At 40.3% G+C, this 15,774-nt stretch overlaps 1 protein-coding gene across 1 annotated transcript in view; it reads left to right on the forward strand.

The window, feature by feature from the left end:
• Positions 1-15,774, forward strand: part of POLR3F (polymerase (RNA) III (DNA directed) polypeptide F, 39 kDa) — a 19,583-nt gene that overhangs the window by 1,380 nt on the left and 2,429 nt on the right. Inside the window, exons 2-9 of the mRNA XM_011963580.1 lie at positions 493-610; positions 4,731-4,798; positions 5,133-5,153; positions 5,278-5,345; positions 7,305-7,417; positions 12,598-12,741; positions 12,958-13,065; positions 13,943-14,134. Of these exons, the coding sequence (XP_011818970.1) occupies positions 493-610; positions 4,731-4,798; positions 5,133-5,153; positions 5,278-5,345; positions 7,305-7,417; positions 12,598-12,741; positions 12,958-13,065; positions 13,943-14,134 (832 nt within the window). The remainder of the gene's footprint in view (positions 1-492; positions 611-4,730; positions 4,799-5,132; positions 5,154-5,277; positions 5,346-7,304; positions 7,418-12,597; positions 12,742-12,957; positions 13,066-13,942; positions 14,135-15,774) is intronic.

Genomic DNA, 15,774 nt, shown 5'->3' on the forward strand with positions numbered 1-15,774 from the left:
AAAAAAGAATAATACATTTGTTGATGTTGACTAGGTGAAGATTTTGACCTATTTTGTTTGGTAGATATAATTCCCAAAACAGGCCCCATTTTGGTGAATTGTCATAAATTTTGGCTTCCCACCAGAAACGTCTGCATTTGCCTCCTGCTTGCAGAGTTATGGCTTAACTTTGTCATACTTATTACACCCGAGAAAATTGAAGTCTCAGCTTTAATATTATTTCTGTGATTTCATTAGACTTTTGCTCTAATTTAAAGTTATTAGTGAGGAAAAGAAATATTCTTCTTAAATAACAATAATACTGTAATCATGTATTTAGAAATCATCTTCTTCAGTGTCTAAAATGCTTTGATCCAAAACCATCGCAGAAACCCAGTTTCTCTTCCAAATGTGAAAAAGGCACAATTTCAAACTCTTCTACTTGTGTTTTTACCCCTACTGTCTCTTGAAACAGGTAACCATGAAGGATAACATTAATACCCTTTTTTCTAGGATTATAGAATTATGTCACCAGTTCCCTCATGGAATCACAGACCAAGTAATTCAGAATGAAATGCCTCATATAGAGGCCCAGCAGCGGGCAGTAGCCATCAATAGGTTGTTGTCTATGGTAAGGTGAATCTAACTATTTTGCATAATTACTGATATGCTGATTATCATTGGTTTTTATTATGTAGTTGTGATGGTTAATTTCATGTCAACTTGACTAAGATACAGGATTCCTAGATATCTAGTTAAACATTTTATTGGAGTGTCTGTGAGGGTGTTTCTGGAAGAGGTTAGCATTTTGAATTGGTGAACCCAGTAAAGTAGATGTGGGTCCAGTGTGGGTGAGCATCATCCAATCCTTTCAGGGCCTAAATAGAACAAAGTGGCAGAAGAAGATTGAATTCACTGTTTGAATTCAATCTTGATCTGGGCTATGGATCTTGTGCCCTCAGCACGCCTGGTTCTCACACCTTCAGACTTAGACTGGCATCTACACCCTGAGCTCTCTGCTCTCAGCCCTTTGATCTCCAGCACCAACTTTCCTGGGTCTCCAGCTAGCAGAGGGCAGATTATGGGACTCCTCAGCCTCCATAATCACAGAGCAAATACCTTCTGAGGAATCTTTCAAGAGAGAGATGTATCCTATTAGTTCTGTTTCTCTGGAGAACCCTAATACAGCAGTCATAAAATGAGAAAGTATGTTAGGTTTGACTGATAAGACTCTAAACCAGGAAATAGCTCAAACTGCCTGAATTGAAAAAAGAAATAATTATGCGTTATAAGACAAATGAAATAAATATATTATGTTATAACTGTTGTATTATTAATTGCCACTGCCGTACATAGGTCTAGTCTGTTCTCACCTTCTGTTCACTTCCTACTATTGGTGTTGGACCATTTCCTATAAAATATACCACCCCCTTCCAACCCCCAATTTTTCTATGAGTTGTCACAGAGCCCAGTCATCAGGGTTTCATTCTCCACATTGTCACTGAGCATTTCAGGAAGCAAGAATGAGTCCAGTTGAATGAAGAATGCTGGGCCTTGGGGAGGAAGTGCAGCCTTAGCCCCCAGTGACATCGCAATGGAATATATCATTGAAGCCATTCTCTAACTGTCCAGAAACAAACAAACAAGCAAGACTGTCTAAAAACCCCCTAGTGGTGTCCGATGCTCTAAATCTCTCCTTACTTTCCCTCATCATTAAAACATACTTTTCCTGAGAGCATTTCAGTTTGGCTTTAGTAGCAGTTAGGTTAAAGAGTTCTACGCCAAGGCATCATCTGAATGACTGATTTGTTTTTTAAGTCCACTAGCCTTGTTGGATTTCCAAGGGCTCTGGATGTGGAGATTTGAGGTCAGATGAATCTTTTCTTAAACCTTTCCCATCAATTTTCTAGCTCAGGAGTTTGCAAACTTTTTCTATAAAGTGCCAGAGAGTATATGTTGTAGGCTTTGTGAGCCATATATTTTCTTTCACAACTATGTCATTTTAGCAAGAAGCAGCCGTGGATGATGATATGTAAACAAATGACTACAGCCATGTTCCAGCAAAACTTTAGTTATAAAAACAAGCTGTGGGGCAGATTGCTGATCCCTGTTCTAGCCCAAGGACAAAGGAATGTTGCTGATTTCTAGTTATTTCACTGTGGTAAAGGTCTTCAGCTTTAGGAAGCATAGAAGAAGGGATTCTGGGAGGTTGTAGCAGTGGAAAAATTCCTTTTTTTCCTCTGATCGCCCTTTCAGCTCTTTCCTTCTGACTGAAAATCATCTTCAGCACCTCTGTTTTACCACCTCTGCCACCACCCACCCACTGCGAGTCCTATTGGCTATAGGTTGTATGTAGGCAGTAGTAGAGCTATCAAAGGATATTAAGAAAGGAAGTGATAATTAATAAATCATGTAGTGTTTCTGATTTTAGCTCTTAAAAACAGTTCTTAAATTTGCTCTTCACACTCCCTCCATTTCTGTCCCTGGTACCGCCCTATGTTCAGGCTCATGGCTTTTACCTCGACAGTTGCAGTAGCATCTTAACTGGCTTCCATGACTCCATCGGTCTCAGAGAAGCCAGCCTGATTTGGGATAACAGTTGTGAGCCACTGCCCCTTGCCCCTGATCCATCTTAAATGCAGGTCTGACCAAGGCACTCTACCGCCTACAATTTGTTTATACTGGAGATTCAAATTCAGACTCCTGGGTTTACCACACTGAGTCCCTGCATTGCTCACCAGCCTCATCTCCACCACTGTACCTCACAAGTTAGGTTTCAGGAGGAGCAGACTATTTTTGGTTTCCTGCCACATCATGCTGTTTCACGCCCCGGGACTCATGTTGTTCCCCCTGCTTAGACGGTTCTTCTTACTCTTTACAGATGACTAACTCTTAATTCTTTAAGACTCAGCTCTGCCATTGTCTCCAGGAAGTCACTGAACTCCCCCCTACCCCCAGGTTGGGCCACAGCCTGTTCTCCAAGTACCCAACCTGAGAGTTCAGGGTGGCTTTACTCACCTCTGTCTTAATGCCAGCTAGATGGGTACTGAAGTCAGCTGTGTGTTTCTCTTTTAGAATTCATGTTGTTCCCCCAAACACCTATCATAACACCTGGCACAGTACAAGTATTCAGTAAATATTCATAAGCTGGATAAATGACCAAATAGAGCCTCTGGATTGGGCCTTGTAGTCCTACTTTGCCACTTCATGGGGTCAGGGAACAGAGGGAGTGTGTCACCATTCATTCAGTATATAAATCCATTTCCAAGTCATGAGTGTCTGTTTTAAAACAAGGGAATGGGCCGGGCACAGTGGCTCATGCCAGTAATCCCAGCACTTTGGGAGGCTGAGGCAGGCAGATCACTTGAGGCCAGGAGTTCGAGACCAGCCTGGCCAACATGGTATAATCCTGTCTCTACTAAAACACAAAAATCAGCCTGGCCTGGTGGCATACACCTGTAATCCTAGCTACTTGGGAGGCTGAGGCACGAGAATCGCATGAACCCAGGAGGCGGAGGTTGCAGTGAGCCAAGATCGTGCCACAGCACACCAGCCTGGGTGACAGAGTAAGACTCTGTCTCTAAATAAATAAATAAATAAAACAAGGGAATGGCCTTTCTCTCAACTATGGCTTTCCAGTGCTTCCAGAGCCTAGTGCTATAACTATCTGGGTTCTCTTAAGTTCGGACCCAAGGAAATTCAGGAGCATGACAGACATACTTTATTTTACTTCTGATTTGCTATATAAAAACAATACTACTTCAGTCCTTTTATTCATTGGCTGACATCAGTAAATGTCACTATTAGCTTTTTTGGATTTTTTTTTTTTTCAATATGGAGTCTTGCTGTGTCACCCAGGCTGGAGTGTAGTGGTGCGGTCTCAGCACCACTGTAATCCCAAGTAGTTGGGATTACAGGCACTTGCGACTGCACCAGGCTAATTTTTGTATTTTTAGTAGAGACAGGGTTTCACCATGTTAGCCAGGCTGATCTCGAACTCCTGACCTCAAATGATCCACCCCCCTCGGTCTCCCAAAGTGCTGGGATTACAGGTGTGAGCCACCATGCCCAGCCATTAACTTTATAAATTTTATTTTTCACTGTGCAACAGAATATGCCTATTTAGTCTTTATTTAAACTTTTTGTTTATATAAATTATATTTTTACTGTATTTTATATATGTAATTTGGATTTATTTGATTTTAAATATAGATTTTTATTCTCAAGCTGCTTTTTAAAAATTCTTTATACATTAGTCATATAACCAAGCCAAGATCTAGCATACAGGAAATTGTTAGTATTGATATTTTGAAAGATTTTGAGATTAAAGAGCAGATTTTGAAAAATTAAGAATGCTGCCAGGTGTGGTGGCTCAAGCCTGTAATCCCAGCACTTTGGGAGGCCGAGACGGGCGGATCACGAGGTCAGGAGATCGAGACCATCCTGGCTAACACGGTGAAACCCCGTCTCTACTAAAAAATACAAAAAACTAGCGGGCTGAGGTGGTGGGCGCTTGTAGTTCCAGCTACTCGGGAGGCTGAGGCAGGAGAATGGCGTAAACGCAGGAGGCGGAGCTTGCAGTGAGCTGAGATCTGGCCACTGCACCCCAGCCTGGGCGACAGAGCCAGACTCCGTCTCCAAAAAAAAAAAAAAAGAAGAAAAATTAAGAATGTTAAATAGTGTATCAACATTTATCATTTGACATATCTCCAAAATAATTGACTCCTGTTTTCTACTGTCTTAAAAACTAGGGTCAGTTGGATCTCTTAAGGAGCAATACAGGCCTTTTATATAGAATAAAGGACTCTCAGAATGCTGGGTAAGTACTAGTTTTTTTAATTTTAAGAAAATTTTTATTATTGCAAAAGTAATGTATGTGTTGGGAATAAAGCTAATACAAAATTACATAAACCTGTCCTGTGTATCATCCCCACCTCCTATGATATATTCCATTTCCCAGAGGTAACTACTCTTAATAATTTAGTATATATCCTTTCTTCTAGCTATATATAAATACACATAGATGATTATATATTTATATATAATCTTTTTTTTTTTTTTAACAAAAATGGAATCATGCTATCCATTCTGTTTTGCAACTTGTTTTTTTCACTTACTATATCTTGGACATCTTTTCATGTTGGTACACACAGCTCTGTCTCATTCTTTTTAAGGTAAGCCTTTCTTTTGGTAAATATGTCACTATGGTGACCTTGTCTGTTAATTTTAAGTAGCGATGTAGATTATTAGATTATCCTATAGTCTTTACCTTATTAATTTTACTTTATTCCCCTGCAGTAAAATGAAGGGGTCAGATAACCAAGAAAAACTAGTATATCAAATCATAGAGGATGCAGGAAATAAAGGTAAGCATGTGAAGGATGAAGCAGAAAAAAACATTGTCTTTGGAGCTAAATATAGGGACCCAGATCTCGGCTTCCCAGGGTAGAGCTCGGTGAACAGAGTATGTTGAGGAAGGGAACAGAACATATAAATATAACATGCATGTGCTTGAAGGACACCCAAGAGTAAGGCCATTGCTGCCTTGAAAGAGATAAGAACTAGAGGGCTGTGGCCAGGGATGGAAAAAGACTTCTGAATTCTGAATCACATGAATGTATTATCTATTCAAAATAAATCAAATTTAAGTTTTTTTTTTTTTTAAAAATCTGTACCTTCTAGCTATATGACCATGGACAAGTTACTTAAACTTTGTAAGCTTCAGTTTCTTCATCTTACCTATAAATTGTGGATGCTGACACCTCTCGTTTTTGCAAGGACCAAAAGGAAAGCCAGTGTCGTGTAGCAGTGTCTTAATGGATGTCCCTCTGCGCTATAGTTCCTCTTCTACCCCCCTTGAAGAACTGTATCTAGATTGCAATCCTCAATTACAATAATTTAGGATCTATTTGAGTCATTGATAGTAGCTTGAAAAATTGAGATGTAATCTGAAATTATATAACTAATTCTTATATTTATTAAAATTAACATTTTTTAAAATAGTCCTATGAGAAGGCCATTCTGCATATTTTTTTAATCTTCCTGTCTCATTATGCCACTACATTGGGAAGAAAATAAAGCAAAATGTTTACATACATTCCCTTTCCATATATAACACTAATTTCCTTCTTTGAAAAAGAAATCATTGCTTCTCACACAGGGCTTTTAGCAGCCATAAGAACCCTAGGCTTCCTTTTTCCATCTCACAAATACAATGTTGTATAAATAATGGATTACATGCATGCAGACACTCATCTAAAGAGTGTTTTTGTCCCACTTGAGGATGGCAGTTGACCTTGACCCAAATTTAAGTTTGTATTTCACATTTACAATCTAAAATGAAAATATCAGAAAACAGAATTAAGGGTTCGGATGATATAAGTTAATTCTGTTGCATCCATGATTTTTCCTTCCATTAAAAAATGTCCTTTTCATAATTTTTGTTTGTTTGTTTTTTGAGACAGAGTCTCGCTCTGTTGCCCAGACTGGAGTGCAACGGCGTGACCTTGGCTCACTGCAATCTCTGCCTCCCGGGTTCAAACAATTCTCGTGCCTCAGCCTCCCAAGTAGCTAGGAGTACAGGTGCACACCACCAGGCCAGACTAATTATTTTTGTTTTTGTTTTTGTTTTTTTGAGACAGAGTCTGGCTCTGTCGCCCAGGCTGGAGTGCAGTGGCCGGATCTTGGCTCACTGCAAGCTCCGCCTCCCGGGTTTACGCCATTCTCCTGCCTTAGCTTCCCGAGTAACTGAGACTACAGGCGCCCGCCACCTCGTCCGGCTAGTTTTTTTGTAGTTTTTAAGTAGAGACGGGGTTTCACCGGGTTAGCCAGGATGGTCTCGATCTCCTGACCTCGTGATCCACCTGTCTCGGCCTCCCAAAGTGCTGGGATTACAGGCTTGAGCCACCACGCCCGGCTATTTTTGTATTTTTAATAGGGACAGAGTTTCACCATGTTGGCCAGGCTGGTCTCAAACTTCTGAGCTCAAGTGATACACCTGCCTCGGCCTCCCTAATTGCTGGGATTACAGGCATGAGCCAGCGTGCCCGGCCCTTTCCATAAAATTTTTAAAAGTGTGCCACACTGGGATTCCAAGAAATTTCTGGTTAGAAATTATAAATCATTATAATAAATCTTATAAAGCATTAGACTTATTTATTGTTTGGCATACTTTTGCTACTTTAGCCAAGGTTCTTACCTCTAAGTCATTTCATTTTTACTGTTAGCTTTATACTGCTAGCTTTGGAATGAGATACGAGTTAGAGGAATAAAATTAAAAATCCATGAAAACATAGTTCAACTTATTTTACTTTACTTTCTCACAGGAATATGGAGCAGAGATATCCGCTATAAAAGTAATTTGCCATTAACAGAAATCAACAAAATCCTGAAGAATTTGGAAAGTAAAAAGCTTATCAAAGCTGTTAAGTCTGTGGCAGTGAGTAGTCATTTCCTCAAATATCCACTTACATATGTTGCTTCAAGTTTTAATCCTTGAAGTTATGTCATGATTTAGAACAGCTGGTCCAAAAAGACTTAAAAATTTAGCTCATGTTGGATTGGTTTGGAGATACTGCTTACACTTGTCCCTACACAGTTAGTTCTTGGTGTGTCACCCACTCAAAGATCTAAAACTACTTTACTGTCTTCAGTGAAGAATCTTTGGAACTGTGAACATTTTTCCTACATTTTGTGGTGTGTAAGGTAATTTACTTTATCCCAACATATTAACTTTCTCATTCAACAAAGAGTATTTTCTGTGTGCCAGACACTGTTCTGAGTGCTTGGGATACGTTAATGAACAAGTCGTAGAAAGATCCCTGCCTTGGTGGAGCTTCTCTTCTAGTACACGTGTGTTTTTCCTGCTCCTCATCCTGTCCCACCCCTGCTCCAGAGCTGGCTCCCTCAGGGACATCTGCCCCTAATCTCACTGATTTAGACATCAGAGGAGCTGAGATTCCCCTAGAATAAAGTTTGCTTCAATGCACATTTCATAAGAATTAAAGCTATAATTCAAATGTTATAATTTCCAAGCTGTTAAGTCTGTGGCAGTGAGTAGACCTTTCCTCAAATATCCACTTACATATGTTGCTTCAAGTTTTTATTTTTGAATAAAACAAGAATTATAAGAACTGTAACATCAGTTATAAGAATTTGATGCTTATTAGTGATTTTATTTATCAAATATTTATGCTGTACCACTTCTCTCATTTAGAATAACATTTCCAGCCAGGCGCGGTGGCTCAAGCCTGTAATCCCAGCACTTTGGGAGGCCGAGACGGGCGGATCACGAGGTCAGGAGATCCAGACCATCCTGGCTAACGCGGTGAAACCCCGTCTCTACTAAAAAATACAAAAAACTAGCCGGGCGAGGTGGCGGGCGCCTGTAGTCCCAGTTACTTGGGAGGCTGAGGCAGGAGAATGGCGTAAACCCGGGAGGTGGAGCTTGCAGTGAGCTGAGATCCGGCCACTGCACTCAAGCCTGGGCCACAGAGCAAGACTCCGTCTCAAAAAAAAAAAAAAAAAGAGAGAGAAAAAAAATAGAATAACATTTCCTTTCCTTTCCACGTTGTTTAATGGATAATTTCAAATATATATAAAGGTAGAAAAAATCATATAATAAATCCCTGTGTATCCATCACCTAGCCTCATTTTGCCAGTCTTCCTTCTACATCTTTATATTCAATAACAGCTTTGCTGAAATATAATTCATCATGCATACCACAGAGTTCATTCATCCTTTTAAAGTGTAAAATCTTTGGATTTACAGTCACTGGTTTTTACTATAATCTTAGAGTTGTGCAACTATCACTGCTGTCCTAATTTTAGAACATTTTCGTCACCCCCAAATGTGACCACTAGTATTTATTTCCCAGCCTCTCTTTCCACAGTCCCTAACAACGAATAGTTTATTTTCTGTCTTTATTATAGATTTGCCTATTCTGGACAGTTCCTATAAATGGAATAATAGAATATGTAGTCTTTTATGTATGACTACTTTGACTTAGCATGATGTTTTCAAGGTTTATCCATATTGTACTTCATTCCTTCTTATTGCCAATTAAAATTCCGTTTTACAGATGTATATCACCTTTTGTTCATTCATCTGTTGTTTAACTTCCGTGTCCTTTTAAGGGTTAAAATAATCTTAGATCTAAGTGTAAAGTGCAAAACTATAAAACTTTTAGAAGAAAACACAGAAAATCTACATGACCTTGGCTTTATTAAAGAATTGTTGGACTACAACTCCAATAGTAGTCTATGAAAGAAAATGTTGATAAGTTGGAGTTTATCAAAATTTTTTGAAAACCTCGGCTTTGCAAGACATTGCTAAGAGAATGAAAAGACAAGTTACATACTAAAAGATATTTGCAAATCACATATTTGATAAAGCACTTGTCTCCAAAATACGCAAAGAACTCCCAAAATTCAACAATAAGAAAACAACACTTTGGGAGCCCAAGGCAGGTGGATCAGCTGAGGTCAGGAATTCAAGACCAGCCTGACCAACATGGTGAAACTCTGTCTCTACTAAAAATACAAAATTATCCAGGCGTGGTGGCACATGTCTGTAATCCCAGCTACTTAGGAGGCTAAGGCAGGAGAATTGCTTGAACCCGGGAGGCAGAGGTTGCAGTGAGCCGAGATTGCACCACTGCACTCCAGCCTGGGCAACAAAAGCGAAACTCCTTCTCAAAACAAACAAAGAACAAAGAAAACAAATAATCTAACTAAAAATGAGCAAAAGATCTGAACCTCACCAAAGAAGATACACAGATGGCAGATAAGCATATGAAAAGATGCTCTACATTATTTTTCATTAGAGAACTGCAAATTAAAATAAAATTTAGTGTAGTAAGATGCCCCTACACACCTATCAGAATAGCTAAAACCTAAAAATTGGTAATACCATATGCTGACAAGATACAAACCAAGACGAACACTCATATATTGCTAAGAATGCAAAATGGTACAGCCCCTTTGTAAAAAAGCTGGGAAGTTTTTTACAAAACTAAACACAGTTTTACCACATCGTCCAGAGGTCAAGCTCTTAAGTATTTACCCAACTGATTTGAAAACTTATGTCCACATAACTACATGAATATTTATAGCAGCTTTATTTGCAATCAGCAGCTTTATTCATAATCAAAAGCAACCAAGGTATTGTTCAATAGGTGAATGGATAAACAAACCAGAATATTATTCAGTTATAAAAAGAAATAAGCTATCATGAAAAGATATGAGTAAATCTTAAATGCATATTGCTAAGTAAAAGAAGCCAGTCCAAAAAGGCTACATATTGTATGATTACAACTATATGACATACTGGAAAAGCAAAACTATACAGACTAAAAAGATCAGGGGTGAGGGCAGGGATGGTAGGGAAAGCTGAATAGGTGAAGCATGAGAAATATTTTTAGGGTGGTGAAATTATTTTGTATGACAGAAGCATTAACCAAATTAACCCAAGCTTTGCTGTCCAAAGTTTTTATTAGGGTTTCATTAAACAGGCATGATTGATTGAATCCTTGGTCATGTGAGTGAATTCAATCTCCAGCTCCTCTCCCCTCCCAAGAGATTGGACTGAAGTCACATGGCCCAAAGCCCCAACCCTCTAATCATGTGGTTGGTCTTTCCAGCATGGACACCTCCTAACCTGAAACGATTTAGGGTCCTATCAGGAGTCACTTTGTTAGCATAAACCCAGGTGTGATCTAAGGGATTCACCATGAATAACAAGGTCTATTGGGAAATTCCAAAGATGTAGAAGTTACTTCCTACAAAAAAAGACATAGTCTAGCCAATTTTTTTTTTTTTTTTTTTTTTTTTGAGACATGGTCTGGCTCTGTCACCCAGACTGGAGTGCAGTAGCACGATCATAGGTCACTGCAGCATCAACCTTCTGGGCTTAAGCCATCCTCCCACCACAGCCTTCCAAGTAGCTGGGACTATAGGCACATGCCACCATGCTCAGCTAATTTTTGTATTTTTGTAGAGACAGTGTTTTACTATGTTGTCCAGGCCTATCTTGAACTCCTAGACTTAAATATCTACTCACCTCAGACTCCCAAAGCGCTGGGATTACAGGCATAAGCCACCATGCCTGGCCCAAATTCTTCATGTTTACAACCCAGTGAAATTTGGGTTACTCAGTGTTGAAGTGCGCAGTTACAGACAAACAAGGGAAGTTAGAATGATCCATGTAGCAATGGATTAGACTTGAAAACATCAGTATGGACTCTTGTGTAATTTAATATAAATAATAGAGATGGTTAATTTAGAAATATTGAGTATAGCTATATGTATATATACAAGGGTTAATATGCACACATAAATCCTGTGCTGCCAACTGAGAAGGCCTGGAAGTGATGACATCCCAATGGCAATGAACACATCTAGTGCCCAAGTCTTGGTTTCTAATACTATTGTTCATGCAATAAAATGAACATACTGAAAATGCTCCTGACGCTGGGCACAGTGGTTCATGCCTGTAATGCCAGCACTTTGGGAGGCCAACGCAGGTGGATCACCTGAAGTCAGGAATGAGACCAGCTTGGCCAACATGGTGAAACCCCATTTCTACTAAAAATACAAAAAAATTGGCTGGGCATGGTGACGAGCGCCTGTAATCCCAGCTACTCGGGAGGCTGAGACAGGAGAATCGCTTGAACCTGGCTGCAGCCTGGGCAATGAGAGCAAAGCTCTGTCTCAAAAAAAAAAAAAAAAAAAAAGGAAATGCTCTTGACATCTTGTAGTGCTAGAAATTAAGAAAGTGCTAAAATAGCTGGACACGGTGGCTCATGCCTGTAATCCCAGCACTTTGGGAGGCCGAGGCAGGAGGATCACGAGGTCAAGAGATCGAGACCATCCTGGCCAACATGGTAAAACCCCGTCTCTACTAAAAATACAAAAATCAGCTGGGTGTGGTGGCGCGTGCATGTAATCCCAGCTACTTGGGAGGCTGAGGCAGGAGAATCACTCGAACCCAGGAAGCAGAGGTTGCAGTGAATGGAGATTGCACTACTGCACTCAAGCCTGGGCGACAGAGCAAGACCCTATCTCAAAAAAAAACAGAAAGAAAGAAAGTGCTAAAATACACACACACACACACACACACACAATGATGGGAGCATATCAAAGGGATACAGGAACCAAGTGAAAAGCTTCCAATGCCCAAAGCATTCCAAAGCTTCCAATATGGGAATAACAATGAAGTATTTGAATGTAACTCAGAGTATAAGATAAATACTCATGAGTCCATAGTGATAGAAATATGGTGTTTGAGAAATTGTCACAACTAAAAGAAGCCTGGGAGAGATGACTAAATGTAGTATGATGTCCTGGATGGAATCCTAGAGCAGAAAAGGAACATTAGGACTAATGAAATCTGAATAAAGTACGGCATTTAGTTAGTAATGATTTATCAATATTAGTTCATTAATTGTGACAAGTGTACCACACTAATCCAAGATGTTAAAAATAGGGGAGACAGCGTGGAGCATATAGGAGCTCTGTGCAGTAATTCTGTACGTCTTAAACTGTTCCAAAGTATAGGTGTTTTTCTTTTCGTTTTTGGAAATTGTTATAAACACATGAACTGTGCGTGTTCTTTCCTAGGCCTCAAAAAAGAAGGTGTACATGCTCTATAACCTGCAGCCGGACCGGTCTGTGACTGGCGGAGCCTGGTATAGTGACCAGGATTTTGAATCTGAGTTTGTAGAGGTGCTGAACCAACAGTGTTTTAAATTCCTACAATCCAAGGTGAGGTATGATTGAGGAAACATCACCACAAACCCTCTTGTAAAAAGTTTTTCATAGAGGATTTTAATCTGTCATACTTTATAGGAATTAAAAACCTGAAATTGGCAATTTTTACTAAACTAAATATGTTCTGCTGTTGGTTTGACTCAGTATAAAGTGTATTCAGAAAACACACCAATATTCTTGCTTAGATTTCTTATGTTTCAATCCTTATAGGCAGAAACTGCACGAGAAAGCAAACAGAACCCAATGATACAAAGAAATAGTTCATTTGCCTCATCACATGAAGTGTGGAAATATATCTGTGAATTGGGAATCAGTAAGGTCAGAACTGAATTTCATCTTATTTTTTAAAACTTATTCTTCATCACATACAATGTATTCCAAACATGTGTTTGACCCAGACTGTTTTTTGGGGGATGATAGCTACGAACATTCTGCAGAATCCACTTTGGGAAAATACTGTCCTGTATCTTAAGCAAAGGCAGTCACTGCCATTGGGCATTGTCTGAACTGACACTAAGCCTGGGACACTGATGCTTTTTTAATTTTTTTAGAAATAGGGTCTCATTTTGTTGCCCAGGCTGGTTTTGAATTACTGGATTCAAGTGATCCTCCTGCGTTGGCCTCCCAAAGTGCCACTGTACCCTAGCCTTTTGAAATTCTTTTTTTAAGGACACAGATGCCTTTCACAGTGAAGAAATCAAAGTGGCCATTTGGACATTTCATTTTAATTTCCTGGGCCTCAGATTTCTCATTTATAAAAACTAGGAACTTGGACTATTTGATGTTTAAAGTGCCTTTCTGCTCAAGCATTTTATAAATCTCCAATAAATTCCTGCTAAAGAAATGCTACTTTTTTATAAGATTTCTAGATTTTACTTAGGAAGTAAAAATATCAGATTGCAACCTCTGCCTCCCATGTTCAAGCCATTGTCTTGCCTCAGCCTCCCGAGTAGGTGGGATTACCAATGCCCGCCACCACACCTAGCTAATTTTTGTTAGTAAAGATGGGGTTTTGCCATGTTGGGTAGGCTGGTCTCGAACTCCTGACCTCAGGTGATCCACCTGCTTCACCTTCCAAAGTGCTGGGATTACAGGCGTGAGCCACCGCGCCCAGCAACCGTTTACTGTTTTAACACCCTCCAAGTGGATATCTCCCTGTCCTATTTGTGTCCTTTCTGGTGTATCCCTTTTTTAGGTAGAGTTATCCATGGAGGACATTGAAACCATCCTGAATACACTCATTTATGATGGAAAAGTGGAGATGACGATCATCGCTGCAAAAGAAGGCACAGTTGGCAGTGTAGACGGACACATGAAACTGTACAGGGCAGTCAGTCCAATCATCCCTCCCACAGGTTTGGTCCGGGCACCCTGTGGACTCTGCCCGGTGAGTTACAGTGGCTTCACTTTACACTTGACTGCCCCTGGGTGCAAGTGCCACATTAAGAAACAGAGCAAGCACACCTGAGTTTTCTCAGACTCTTAGGGTTGACCAAGAGCTATTCAAACCTCCATGAAACCTTGATGAACAGACCTTTAATGAACAAATCATTGCTTTACATTCTTTTTTTTTTTTTTGAGATGGAGTCTCACTCTATCGCCTAGGCTGGAGTGCAGTGGCACGATCTTGACTCACTGCAACCTCCACCTCCCAGGTTCAAGCGACTCTCTTGCCTCAGCCTCCCGAGTACCTGGGATTATAGGCGCCCGCCACCATGCCCAACTAATTTTTTGTATTTTTAGCGAAGACGGGGTTTCACCATATTGGCCAGACTGGTCTTGAACTCCTGACCTCAGGTGATCCCCTCGGCCTCCCAAAGTGCTGAGATTACAGGCATGTGCCACCACATCTGGCCTCCTGCTTTACATTCTTTCTTGGAATAACCACATTAAGGATATTTGCGTTTTCTACTCTTGGCCTTGAAATGGACACTTTTTGATGAGGGCTAATCATTTCACCTAAATAGGGCAGAAAATGAGATTTGTAGAGAACCTACCTTGGGCCAGGTGTGTCCTTGATGATTTCCACAGGTGGTCTCATTTAATCCTCCTTACATTCTTGAAGCTCGTGGTGTTATTTCCCCTTAAAAGTGAGGGAGCTTAGGCTTAGGAAGACCTAGGGGCCTATAGCTTAGAAGTAACCGGGATTCAAACCCAGAGATCATGTCTTTCCCCTGCAGCATGCCCCAGCACTCCTCCTTCATTCGTTCCCAAATTTTATAAGTGCCAACTCTATGCTCTAGTCACTAAGGATACAAGAGAAAGTACGAGACACTGTCCCAGTCCTAATGACATTTATACTCATGAGCCTGTGTGTGTTTTATTTCATTATATCAGCCTTTGTCTATATGCCTAAGCTCTCTATGCCCTGGTTTCAATCTGTAGACAAAAGGCTAACATATTAGGAATTCTATTTTGCACCCTTCAGAAAAAGGTAGCTAAACATGAAACATTCGGTTAATCAAAATCAAGTCATTCATATATAGGTCTCCCTGCCTGTTTTCCTGTGTTACCTGGTGATGGCCTTTTGCCCAGCATACAGGTGAGCACGGTCATCTTAATGCCACAGTAAAAGGCCTCTCTACTACTCCTAACTTGATGATCACAAAGCGGGCCCTATTATAGTATGTTCTTTTTTTTTTGTTTTTTGTTTTGGCAGAGATGGAGTCTTGCTCTGTCACCCAAGCTGGAGTGCAGTGGCGTGATCTTGGCTCGCTACAACCTCTGCCTCCCGGGTTCAAGCAGTTCTCCTGCCTCACCCTCCCGACTAGCTGGGATTACAGGCGCCTGCCACCACACTTGGCTAATTTTTGTATTCTTAGTAGATACTGATGGGGTTTCACCATGTTGGCCAGGATGGTCTCGATCTCTTGACCTTGTGATCTGCCCACTTTGGCCTCCCAATGTACTGGGATTACAGGCGTGAGCCCCCATGTGCGGCCATAGTATGTTCTTAAATACAGTCCTAATCCCTTTCAGTTTGAAAGTTTTGTTTTTGTCGGGCGCAGTGGCTCAAGCCTGTAATCC

Source organism: Colobus angolensis, unplaced genomic scaffold (genome assembly GCF_000951035.1).
Source record: "Colobus angolensis palliatus isolate OR3802 unplaced genomic scaffold, Cang.pa_1.0 Scaffold117, whole genome shotgun sequence".
Classification (NCBI taxonomy): domain Eukaryota; kingdom Metazoa; phylum Chordata; class Mammalia; order Primates; family Cercopithecidae; genus Colobus; species Colobus angolensis.